This window comes from Bufo bufo, chromosome 1, assembly GCF_905171765.1.
Source record: "Bufo bufo chromosome 1, aBufBuf1.1, whole genome shotgun sequence".
NCBI classification, from domain to species: Eukaryota; Metazoa; Chordata; class Amphibia; order Anura; family Bufonidae; genus Bufo; species Bufo bufo.
In genome coordinates this window covers 271,449,379-271,463,050 of record NC_053389.1, presented here as the reverse complement: position 1 = coordinate 271,463,050, position 13,672 = coordinate 271,449,379, and the positions used below count along the sequence as shown (strand labels likewise).

Sequence of the window (13,672 nt, the reverse complement as noted above, 5' to 3'; positions counted from 1 at the left end):
CAGATTGTATATATTCCCTCCACTCTAATTTTTTTTAATAGGGTCAGCTCAACTGCAGGCCCTCAACTCAAATTTTTTTATAGGGTCAACTGAACAGCATGCACTCGCATATAATGTTTTAGAGCATCTGTTCACCTGCAGTCACTAGCATACAATGTTTTAGAGCATGAGCTCACCAGCAGGCACTCGCATATAATATTTTACAGTGTCAGCTCACCAGCAGGCACTCTCATACAATGTTTTACAGGGTCATCTCACCTGCAGGCCCTCGCATATAATGTTTTACAGGGTCAGCTCACCTTCTGATGATGACAGTGCAGTCTTGCCTGTTGGTACTCTGGCACACATGGCTGACTTCATGTTAGGCTGCCTTTCCCACGACCCGCGCGTTATATGCATTTTAGACAACACGGATTACTAGTTGTTCACCTTTCTCGACCCCAGATACAAAGAGAACTTCTCATGTCTCATTCCTCTGGTGGAGAGGACGAGCAAAACAGTGCTATAACAAAAGGTCCTTGTTGAAAAATTGCTCCAAAGTTGATAGGGCAGACATCCAAATGGATCGTTGCCATCACAGGGACATGCAATCACCTAAAAGTTATCTAGAGTCAACAAAGCGGCAGCAGGCCCTCACCTACAAGTCCAGTCTCAGCAGCCAAGAGTCTGGTCAACACAATCCTCACCATGATGGCACACTGGGTGAACGTTGTGGAGGCCGGGAGCTAGTTGGCTGCTGGCACCAGACTTGCCCTCCAATAGATCCTCATTAACGGAAAGTGTATCCATTCCAATAACGGGGTGGCTTAGGAGTGCTGTATTGTTATTTATCGTCACTACCTCCCCGAGTCGGGAGTGCGTAATTGCCGCACGCCTGCTGCCCTTCTTGGATGCTTGTGCTTTAATAACTTGACCCACCCTTTCTGGGTTGTTCACAATTAGGAAAAAAAAGGGGCAAGGCAACAACAGCCAATCAGATTTCAGCCATTGACCTCCCTTGGATGTGGTATCCTTTCTCCAGCTCCCTCTCCGGCATCGAACCCTGATTCCCCGTTACCCGTGATCACCATGGTAGGCGCAGAAAAGAACATCGAAAGTTTATAGGGCAGACATCCAAATGGATCGTCGCAGTCACGGGGACGTGCAATCGCCCAGAGGTTATCTAGAGTCACCAATGCGGCAGCAGGCCCTCGCCCCTAAGGTTTTAGATGATCAGATCAGCAGGCCCTTACTGCAAATGTTTTTGAGGGTCACCAGCAGACCATCAATCATAAATTTTCAAGGGTGTGTATGATGCCCTCCTTTATGTGTAATAAAGGGTGTTTTGGAGTGCCGGTTACTTGTGCATAGGCTTTATGAGTGTAGGAGTACCACTACCTGAACAATTATACCACAATGTGAATGAGGTCCTCCTTTATGTGATATACAGGCTGTTTCGGAGTGCCTCTTGCTTGTAATTTTTTGCAGCACTTGCACTTTATATACAATTGAATATACAGTAAAGAATGTTTCCTAACAATTTTTCATGTAAAATAGATTTTTTGGGGGGGGGGGGGGGGTTTGTGCGTATTTTTGTCAGTCTGTAAAAGTGGCTTACAACTCGGACAACATGGTTCCCAGCAGCGACTTGGGAGTCCAAGATGCATCCAGACATCGTCCCCATGGTGTTCACGGTCTATTTCGGTGGTGTTTCTGTCACTTTCTGACCTTTTCCAATGAACCAGGCACCCTCCCCTCTTCAGAGCAGGGGGTCCCTGGTTGTCTCCCATTGACTTCCATTATACTCGGGTGCTCGGCTGAGCACACGAATATAGCAATGTGTTTGGGCCGAACACCTGAATACTTTGGTGCTCGATCATCTCTACCCCTATCCTTTCCATATATGATTGCCTACTTTTATAATGTCCCCCAGCCCCATAGTACCCCCAGTCCATGGCCCCCATCCTTTCCATATATGATTGTCTCCTTTTATAATGTGCCCCACACCTATAGTGCCCCCAGTCCATGGCTTGCCTATTAAAACAATAAATAAAAAATTACCTCTCTTCATTGTTCCGTCACCGCTTCTGGCCTGTCTTCAAGCGTCCAGGCGCAGCCGGTCACGAACACATCACCGTGACCTCCTGCACCGCGTCATCACGTCATCTCACGAGACTCGGCGCAGGAGGTCATGGTGAGGTAATTGCAATCTCCTGCACCATTCTACTGCCTCATAGGCTTCAGGTCACTAGCCTGAAGCCTATGAGGCTGAACGGTGGGGACGGGAGACATAAGCTCCAATGGCCCACATTGAAATTCCAGGCTGCCTGGCGCCCCCTGCAATTTTGCGCCCAGGGCAAGGCCCCCCCCCAGCACCCTCCATTCTACGCCACTGGGGGGCAAGGAATAATCTGGGGATCACCACAGAACAATTCCCTGAATGAGGGTGTGACCATTTCTGTAATTTGCATGTTTTATGCTTCTCCCTCTCATTGCTCGTTCTTATTAAGGTTCAACTACACTGCGATCTTGGTTGCTGACGCCCTTCACGCCCAAGGATTGCAGTGGGATGACAGTGTAGTCGTGCTAGCATAGAAATGAATGGGGTCACAGAGTGAATCACAGTGTTTGATTCCGGGGTTGCTGTCACAGCACACTTGCAAGTTGCACTGCAACCGCAATCATTGCTAGCACCACTATGTTGTGATCCATAAGCGCAACCAAGATCACAGAGTAGCCAAACCCTTACATGTCTGGCTATACTAGCAGTATAATGAGAGCACACTGGTTTAGAAAGATGTGCGGAGAAAGTGCTCATGCACACGACCATTGGATGTTTTGTGGTCCGCAAATCGCAGATCCGCAAAACATGGATACTGGCTGTGTGCATTTTGTATTTTGCGGAACGGAACGGCCGGCCCCTAATAGAACAGTCCTATCCTTGTATGTAATGCCGACAATAATAGGACATGTACTATTTTTTTGCGGAACGGACATAGGGACATACGGAAACAGAATGCAAACGGAGTGGACACGGGAAAAAAATATACGTTCGTGTGCATGAGCCCAAAAGATGAGAACCCTAGAAACGTGCTGTGCTAATCACTAAGGCTCCATTCACACGTCTGTAATAATGGGTCCACATCTGTTCCGCAAATTGCAGAACGGGTGCGGACCCATTTATTCTCTATGGGGACGGAATGGATGCGGAGAGCACACTTTGTGCTCTCCACATCCGCATTTCTGTAGCGCGCCGCCGATCTTCCGGTCCGCGGCTCCCGAAAAAAATAGAACATGTCCTATTCTTGTCCGCAATTGCAGACAAGAATAGGCATTTCTATGGGGGTGCCGCAATTCTCTACGGACATGTGAATGGACCCTAAGACTTTTCAGATGAGAAGGAGACCAGGAGTTCACCAAGTCTTTGTGCATGTGTTTTTGGGATGGAGGGGGGGTTAGTTCACCACTCCTGTGCTCTGTGACCTCTGCTGCTCTGCTTGGGTCCCTGGATGTAAACTTCCGGTTTAGATCCACGTTACAAATGGTCACATGATGCAAGGGGAACAAATCATCTCTGTGGCCATCGATAGGCTGCAACAATGTCAAACTGGAATTTTAGATCCAGCAGAGGCCAAAGAGCGCTGGAGCTGGGAGCTAATGTCAGGAAGCAGGTAAGTATGCTTCCCTTCAAAAGTTCGCCCCCCTCCCAACATGCACGTTGCTTTATGACTTATTTGAAGACAGCTTGCTACACTGGAAACCTACACCACTGCAGAGGCTTCAATGGAGACCATAGCCACTCTTTTGGGTTTGTGCAGTGCCTCCTTGATTTGACACTGGATGTGATGAGAAGCTACTGCATGCCAGGTGGGACATTGGTGAAGATGGCTGTAAAACAATGAACAGGTATTTGCAGTGTCCAGTTGGAATTATTAGGATACGCGCATGATACCTGCTGGGGGTCAGACCATTGCCTCCACAACTGTCCTATCCCCTGGGCAGCAGCTTCTCTACATGCCCACTATCCCACAGGGTGGAAGAGAGAAGCTCTGCAGCGGCCCTTAAATCCTGCCACTCCAAAGATCATGTCAAGAACCCGAGGTGAAAGGTTCATTTACACCATGAAGTTATTCAACTTTCTATTTTGTTTTCCATTCTTCATCGTTGTTATTTCTGTTTGCTGTCAGTGAACAGAAACCTAAATATTTCTTACAGTTGAGTGTTTCTTAGAATGTATTCAGCCTAGAGCCTGTGAGGCAAACAGTCTGGACACCATGTTAATACATTTTACCTGCACTGATACACTGTAACAATCTGCCAGGAAAAGAGAGAGAATTGTGCTGATGTATGTATTCCAAAGAGAATTCCATGATGCAATTGTAACAAACTCTCAGCTGTTAGAAGCAATTTCAGCAACTGTTTTTAAATGTCTATTGTGCTTATACTGTAGGTCATTACTTCTTTGTGAGTTGAATGGCTGCATCGAGTCCAAATACCAATATGTACAGCAGGTGCTGGGGCAGTTTATATAGCATTGTAGGCCTCTCTTTCTTCCTTATAGAGGATATGCAGGAAGCAGGCGCTCAGCATCACTCCGGTCAGCTGACAAACACAAGAAGATACAGCAGTCACTCACCATTGTGGAGAAATAACCCATACATACGATGGGGGAGCTTTATCACACTGGTGTAAAGTAGAACTGGCTTAGTTGCCCATAGCAACCAATCAGATTCCACCTTCCATTTTCCAAAGGAGCTGTGAAAAATGAAAGGTGGAATCTGATTGTTTGCTATGGGCAACTAAGCCAGTTCCACTTTACACCAGTTTGATAAATCTCCCCCAAAAAGTCTATACATATAAAGCAATAAAAGCAACAAATAAGAGAACAAATTACCACTTAACAGAACGTGTAGACTTGGAAATTCACAACTATATTTATCCTGGGAGAACGCAGGACAGATATAACAGAACTAAATTTGTCAATCACCACAACTCCTATGGGTGTCACAGTGTGTTATTTGTGGCTTTCCATAGGACTGCAGGTAACTACTACATTACCTCAGCTCAAAAATGGTTCAATGACAAATTCAGCTGTAATATATGTTTATATGGTGTCATGGTCTTATGCACACGACAGTATGTATTTTGCGATCTGCAAAAAATACGGATGACGTCCGTGTGCATTCCGTATTTTGTGAAACGGAACAGCTGGCCTCTAATAGAACAGTACTATCCTTGTCCGTAATGCGGAAAATAATAGGACATGTTCTATTTTTTTGCGGAATGGAAATATGGACATACGGAAACGGAATGCACACAGAGTACCTTCCGTTTTTTTAAGGACCCATTGAAATGAATGGTTCCGCATACTGTCCGCAAAAAAAATGGAACGGCCACGGAAAGAAAATACATTCGTGTGCATGAGCCCTAAGCCCTCTTGCACACGAACGTTGTGTGCCCATGGCCGTATTGCAGCCCGTATATGGCGGGTCCGCAATTCACGGGCACCGGCCCGTGTGCACTCCGCATCACGGATGCTGACCCATTCACTTGAATGGGTCCGCAATCACAGAGATGCGGAACGGAAGCACGTCATAACCCCACGGAAGCAATATGGAGTGCTTCCATTGTGTTTCTGTCCGTGCCTTCAGGCACATGCTACCGGAATAGTTATGGGAGGGGGAATACTATAGAGCATGGTAAGATTGTAAACTGTTGTGTTGCACCGCAGGCTAGCCCATACTAAGCACCCACACAAGTTTTCGTGTTTGCTTCAGGGTAATAATAGGTACGGCAAGGCAGTTTTAGCTGTGCCCACCAGTAGGTAAATTATCGCATAGTTTCCTTCGGCATCCATCAGAGGGCACCGTACTGTGCAACACAGGAGTCTCAGCCTTTGGGCTGGGAGCATGTAAATTTATTTTATGTTCTCAGCATTTGTGGTTGTGTTTATTACCACGTGTTAGTAAAATTCTGTTTTGGCAAAAGCTGGTGTTGGAGTTGCTTTCCTCGTTCGTAACTTCGCTGTATCCTGGGGAGCCTACCCTGGAACACGGCTTACAATAACTGAACAAAGTAACTGAAGTGTAAACTGATCCTAAAAAGTGTTAAGGAGGTGTATTTTCATTCTACTTTCCTATGGACCTGGTTGGGAGGGTCATGTGCATTTCTCTTCTATAAGAGGGCAACCTTAAAGGGGTATTTCAGTTGTTATGTTAGGGGAAAACTAATCACAACCCGAATAAGAGTGGATTCACACATAGTTTTAGGCAGTGTTTTCCAGCACTTTTGTGTTTTTGATGCTTTTTTTTGCTGAAAAACCTCAGCTCCAGATGTGAGTCTATGGCCTCATGCACACGACCGTGCCGTTTTTTGGGTTCCGCAAACGTCGGATCCGCAAAAAATGAAAGCCGCCCGTGTGCCTTCCGCAATTTGCGGAATGGAATGGGTGGCCCATTGTAGACATGCCTATTCTTGTCCGCATCACAGACAAGGATAGGACATGCTATATTTTTTTTGCGGGGCCACAGAACGGAGCAAAGGATGCGGACAGCACATGGAGTGCTGTCTGTATCTTTTGCGGCCCCATTGAAGTGAATGGGTCCGCACCCAAGCCGCAAAAACTGCGGCTCGGATGCGGACCACAACTACGGTCGTGTGCATGAGGCCTGTATGTAATGTGCAATGCAGGACACACAGGTAATTTTTTGCAACTGGTATTTTTTCACTTTGGTGGCGTTTTTAGTGTCTGTGACATGTTAGAGCAATGGTGTGGTGTTTTTTTTTATATATATATATATATTTATTTATTTTTTCACCCCCTTCTCTATAGGGAGAAAAATGGCATTCAAAAACGGCCATAAAATGTAATAAAAAAACAAGACAAAGGAAACAGCTTGGAAAAATTTGAGTGTTCTTTGTGGTGTTTTTTTATTGATAAAATATTGTGTGTAAACGAAACCTTAAGGGGGTATTTGAGTCAAAAAGTGATGGAAAGTCGTTATGATCGGTGAGGGTGGGGGTGACCTCTGACAATCCTAAGAATGATGGGGCTGTAGTGCTAATAATTCAAAGATGGTGCTGTGCAGAAAACGTAACCGGCCCAAATCATAGGTTCTTATTATACATATAACGTAATTTTGGTTCTGTAAAATTCAGGTTGTAGTATTACAATTTGACCAGTAGGTGGAGACATTGCCATTAAATTTGTTAACTTATGTTCCTGTCTAAAATCTTAATTTTATTCAACATCTGCTAAATCTTTATAAATTCTGATTTAGACTCAGTTGAGAGCAGTAAGATCAAGGAGCCTTTTAATACAATTTTTATTGAAGATTTTAAATGTACTGTTTTAAGCAGGGTCAGGTTGTGACATGAAAGGCGCTTGGTTGTTACAATAAAAATGATCTGATATTTTTATGGTATGAGTAAATATATCATGCTAGCACCCATAAGATTAATTGGAGCTAGAAAAACCATTGCCTTTAAAGTGAGAGTAATCCAGCTTTGGATAAAATGTTTAGTGTGTTCTCAGCCTTCTATAACTTAAAAGAAATCTGTCACCTTTAAAAGTTTCCATTGACCCATAGCTGTGGTTCACCTGATTAAAATTCAGTTTTTCTTTTTTAATCGGAGACTCTGTTCCAGAGTTATGATACTTTTTCTAAATATGCAAATTAGGCCTTTGGTACAATAAAAGCATCACCATTGCTCTTGTTGCACCCAAGCTCCACTCATTACTGTGGCCAGCCACTGCCTCTCTGCTTTGCCACTGCTTGGCACTGTCAGAAGGGGAAAGGCTGGCCACAGAAAGGGGCAGAGCTTGGGTGCAACACGAGAAATAGAGATGCCCTCATTGAACCAAAGGCCTAATTTGCATATTAAGAAAAAGTATCATAACTCAGGAGCGGAGCCCCAGATCAACTAAAGAAAAACAGCGTTTTAATCAGGTGAACCATAACTATGTGTTTGTGCAAAAAGTTGGTTAGGGAGGCACCTGGTAACAGATTTCCTTTAAAGTGAATCTCTACTTTTTGACACCATATAATTTTTAAATCAAACATCCTGTGATGATTTATTTCTTGAAGGAGATATCCAAGATCATAAAAATTTGGGCAATAACTGTAGAAAAAAAGACATTCACGATACATTGTGGATATATGTAATGCAGCTAAGCAGTATTTGTTGGTATGAACATGAGGTTGTTAGTATACATTCTGATCAAAATATATAATCCTATTTGCCACTTCATGGTGACCTCTTTCAAGTGGGTCCCTACACCACACAGTCCTGCATGATGGTTGCTGTTGGTGTGGTGTTGTGCTTGTGGGGTAGTACTTAGTATTTAGCCTGGCAGCACTGATGCTGTTGGGCTGCTGGGTTCACATCTGACCCCCCACCTCCATGGGCACTGGGCCAAACTAGTTTATTCGTTTGGGGGCCCGCTCGCTGTGAAGACGATTTTGGCTGGCTGGCAATGGCAGGACACATAATGGGCACCGTGATGCAAAATTTACTTCTGCTAAGCGCCTGAAAGTGGTCCAGGCAGAGACAGGGGTGTGTATTGAAGGTGTCTCCTGTGTCTGGATGGTGGAAAATGGAACTATCGGATGTACTCATGCTTAAGGGTTGATCAAACAAAACCTTCTACTGGAGGTCTGTCTGGAACGTCCGCAGCCTGTTCGCCATGTGTGCTTGCCCTCACTTAAACAGAGCTCCCAACACCTCCTAACAGTTAGGTCAGAAAAGCCTAGATTAGTGGTGGCGAACCTATGGCACGGGTTACTTTCACACTAGCGTTCGGAGCGGATCCGTCTGATGTTTCATCAGACGGATCCGCTCCTATAATGCAGACGTTTGCATCCGTTCAGAACGGATCCGTCTGCATTATAACTTAGAAAATTTTCTAAGTGTGAAAGTTGTCTGAGCGGATCCGTTCAGACTTTCCATTGAAAGTCAATAGGGAACGGATCCGCTTGAAGATTGAGCCATATGGTGTCATCTACAAGCGGATCCGTCCCCATTGACTTACATTGTAAGTCTGGACGGATCCGCTCGCCTCCGCACGGCCAGGCGGACACCCGAACGCTGCAAGCAGCGTTCAGGTGTCCGCTCACTGAGCGGAGCGGAGGCTGAACGCTGGCAGGCGGATGCATTCTCAGTGGATCCGCCTCCACTGAGAATGCATTGGGGCCAGACGGATGCGTTCGGGGCCGCTCGTGAGCCCCTTCAAATGGAGCTCACGAGCGGACACTTGAACGCAGGTGTGAAAGTAGCCTAACAGAGGCGGCACTCAGAGCCCGCACCCCGGTGTACCAATATGCTTTATACTTTACCTGCAATTCATCAGCGCAGGGCGCACTATGAACGGCACAGGTGGCGCACTTAATGCAGGCAGGCTATTATAGCTAAATGATAAAGTACATGGAACATATACTATATTGGACTGTAGTATTCAGGGTAAATTACCATGTTGGCACTTTGCGATAAATAACTGGGTTGTAGGGTTACAGTTTGGGCACTCGGTCTGAAAAATGTTCGCCATCACTGGCCTAGATGGTGGGCGATTTGTTGAGCTGACCATCCTGCTTCTTTCAGTCCAGTGATGCGTCCCATCTCAAAGTCTATCAGCTGGGCAAAATATCTTCAAGTGGGTCATAGAGGCATGTCTAGCATTCAGTGATCTCTTATCATCTAAAAGGAGCCTATGAGATCCTTTTTATAGGGCAGTGGGAAGCACTTTTACGTCCTCTTGTGACAAGGCCCATTGTCTAATCAGACCTAACCTGCAAAAATTTACATATCTGCCTGAGACATAACTGCATGGCGAGTTTTGCAGCAATACGACAGTTCTATCTGGGAGTGTGTTTTTTTAATTTTTTTATTTTATTTTGTCAGTAAATGTATATGTGGCGTAAATGTATGAGAATTGGCTTTTACAAATATAATATCTGTGAGGATGGCTATACCGTAAGTTGCAACTACTTGGCTGTCATACAAATGAATCATTTTACTGAATGTGTCTTACTTGAAAGCAGGCAATGCCTATAGAAACCGCTCCAATGAGTAGAAGGTGCTCCTGTATAAATTCCTCCAATATAGTAATACATCCTCCCTGCAATAAGAAGGGTCAATATCAGAAGAGCATGTGCAATGCTGGGGGTTATTGTCTGCAACATGATTACATAATACTGTAAATCTAAATGAAGTTGAAAATTATGAGCAAAAAATTTGGGGTCATCAACCCTACACCAAAATGTCTTATCTGCAAGGTCCTCAGGAATTCATAGAACCACCGGTGTGTGCATTCAGGCTTCACCACGCACTGCCTGAACACTAAGGGGCACATTTTTTAAGACCAGAATTTTAGACACCAGTCTTAATAAAGGCGCAAATCTGGCGGAGGATCCGCAGAATTTATGAAAAGGCGCAGGCCTCTCCATAAGTTCGCCGCATCCAACGGCAGTTCTAAATGTAAGACAGCTTAAATACTTCTTAAACTATTTACTGTCCACTATAAAGATGAGTGAATTAATTCTACCAAATCTGAACTTGTTCCGAATTTCCCAAAAAGCTCAGATTCTGAGAAACTTTTTGTGATGAGAGAGAGATAGAGAGAGAGCGCATACTCTTTCTCATTACGGAGAGCGCCTAGTATACATATGTGTGCGGAGTATTGTAGGCCAGGGAATACTGCTCTGGGTTTCTGGGAAAGATATTCAAATTAGCTTTCCTAGGCCTATCAGATGTGCTAGTTTTCATATATTTTTCCCAGAAACCCAGAGGATCGTTGACTGGCTTACAAAACTGCTCAAGCATACTCGGTGCCCTCCATAAGCAGAAATATTACCCCAATCAAGGCCTTCAGGCAGCCAAGCAAATTTAGTTTGCTTAGCTATGTCAAAGGGTAGGTACCCAGAAAGATCTAGAATCCTAGTATGAGACACTATGTTTTCCTTTCCTTTAGGCCTCATGCACACGGCCGTTGTTTGTGTCCGCATCCGAGCCGCCATTTTGGCGGCTCGGATGCGGACCCATTCACTTCAATGGGGCCACAAAAGATGCGGACAGCACTCCGTGTGCTGTCCGCATCCGTTGCTCTGTTCCGCGCCCCCGCTAAAAAAATATAACATGTCCTATTCTTGTCCACGCTTTGCGGACAAGAATAGTCATTTATATTGACGGCCACCCATTCCGTTCCGCAAATTGCGGAAGGCACACGGGGGGCTTCCGTTTTTTGCGGACCGGAAAAAACGGCACGGTCGAGTGCATGAGGCCTTAGGAAAGGATAGTAGCGTGCATGCCTCTTTTCCAGAGAAGCATTATTTGGGGATTCAAGCACAGCAATAGATTAAATAAATAGATTAAATAAATGTATATAAAGCACTGACTGAATAGTTTGAGGCTACCACCAGGAGCAAATTTATTATAAAAAAGCACTATTTAAATGGTTTGAGGCTACCACCAAAAATTTAGTGGGTAAAAAATAGGGGGAAATGAATCCAAATCCATTCAGGCATCTGCATTTTGGGGAGCCACAATGAGACACCAGTCCCCCACCTTCCCCCTCCGGTCCACCAGAATCTGTAGCAATCAAAAATAAATTAAATGAAATCCAGGTAAATAAATCTCATGCTATATCTTACCTCTACTTTATATATATTTGAGGGGTGGTCCCGTTCCCCACAAGATAAAGTCATAGATTTGCAGCAGCTGTCAGGCACTTTTCTACGACCACTATTTACTTCTGTATTAATATATAAACTGTAACTCCAGTCTTCATAACTTGTGCTGCCGCAACACTTAAACTGCAATATACGGAAGAGGAACTCAATTATAATTTGAAAGACTATATTAATAACTCAATAACTTGATACCTGGAAACCATTACCAATTTGCTGATTATAGATTGTCTGTTCTTTTTATTAGAGATTTGTGAATTTATTCTAAATAAATGGAATTTGTTATGAATTTTGCAGCAACCTGACTCATCCTAACCCTACTTATTGGTGGTTTCCAGGTTGTAAAATGTAGGGAAAAACAAGAGAAAATAGAAAAAAATTGTGATTTTTTTTTGTGTATTTTAGATAAAGTCATAATTGCTAAATATTTATTTGCCTGTTATGACTGATCCTCCTCATATACTTGTCTGTAGTGTATCAGTGCAGCTTATTCTGAAGACATAAAGTGCCCAGACAGATTATGGCTGAGACACAGTAACCACACTCTGATTACTGCAAAGGCCTCATGCACACGAGCGTTGTTGTGTTCTCTTCCGCAAAATGGGGTTCCGTTGTTCCGTGATCCGTTTCCGTTTTTGTTTCCGTGTGTCTTCCTTTATTTGTGGAGAAAAAAAATAATAATTTCGGAGGACCACCAGACATAAAGGAATGTAAAAAAAAGTCTAAGGCCTCTTTCACACTACAGTATGTCCATTTCAGTGTTTTGCGTTCCGTTTTTCACGGATCCGTTGTCCCGTTTTTGGGTTCCGTTGTGTCTCCGTTTCTGTTCCGTTTTTCCGTTCCGTTTTTCCGTATGCCATATACAGTATACAGTAATTACATAGAGAAAATTGGGCGGGGCATAACATTTTCAATAGATGGTTCAGCAAAAAACGGAACGGAAACGGAAGACATACGGATGCATTTCTGTATGTGTTCAGTTTTTTTTGCGGACCCATTGACTTGCATTGAGCCACGGACCGTGATTTGCGGACAAACATAGGACATGTTCTATCTTTTCACGGCACGGAAAAACGGAAATACGGAAACGGAATGCATACGGAACACATTCCGTTTTTTTGCGGACCCATTGAAATGAATGGTTCCGTATACGGACCGTATACGGACCGCAAAAAACGGACCGCAAAACGGAAAAAAAAAACGGTAGTGTGAAAGAGGCCTAAGACAGGTTTGCCATGCAAATGATAGGAAAAAAACGGACACGGACGCTGATGAAAATCTTGTGTGCCTCCGCGTTTTTTAGCGGTTCCATTGACTTGAATGGGTCCGCAAACCATTTTCCGCGAAAATAATAGGACAGGTTATATTTTTTTGACGGACTGGAACCACGGATCACGGACGCGGATGGCAAACGGTGCATTAGCCGAGTTTTCAACGGACCCATTGAAAATCAATAGATCCGCAGAAAATCACGAAAAACGGCGCAACAGACACGGATTAAAACAACGGTCGTGTGCATGAGGCCTAACACTTACTCTGTAGGTGAAGCACCGCAATTAGCGATAATTTTTGTGTGCTTACCACTACTCGCAATGTATACAGACACCCATAGGAAAGAAATATCCCTTTATATTTTTTGCATCAAGGATTCGTTTGGGTCTTGTGACCACTGAGTGCAAGTAAAGCGTTCGCTTGCTATTACTCCCACTGGCCCGCACCGCGCTGCACTGTATACTGACACATCGTAAGTGCGCACAATGACCTGACGCTGTGTGACACCAAAATGACAGTGCAGCGCGCGTAGAAGAAGAGGCTCAAGAGCTGTGGAGTGGTCAGGAGAGGTAAGTATTAAACTGGGGATGGGGACTGATGGCTAGGAGCGGAGGGCACGGATAATTGATGGCATGAGAGGGCTGATGGCACAGAGTACTGATGGCATGGGGTCTGATGGCACAGAGTATTGATGGCATGGGGGTAATGGCACAGAGGACTGATGGCATGGGGGTGATGGC

At 44.5% G+C, this 13,672-nt stretch overlaps 1 protein-coding gene across 1 annotated transcript in view; it reads right to left on the bottom strand.

Annotated features, from left to right (window-relative positions):
- Positions 1–4,503: 4,503 nt before the first annotated feature.
- The window catches only part of LOC121003698 (tetraspanin-11-like), a 130,337-nt gene continuing 121,168 nt past the window's right edge, over positions 4,504–13,672 (bottom strand). Inside the window, 3 exon segments of the mRNA XM_040435599.1 lie at positions 4,504–4,581; positions 10,007–10,093; positions 11,625–11,786. Of these exon segments, the coding sequence (XP_040291533.1) occupies positions 4,504–4,581; positions 10,007–10,093; positions 11,625–11,786 (327 nt within the window).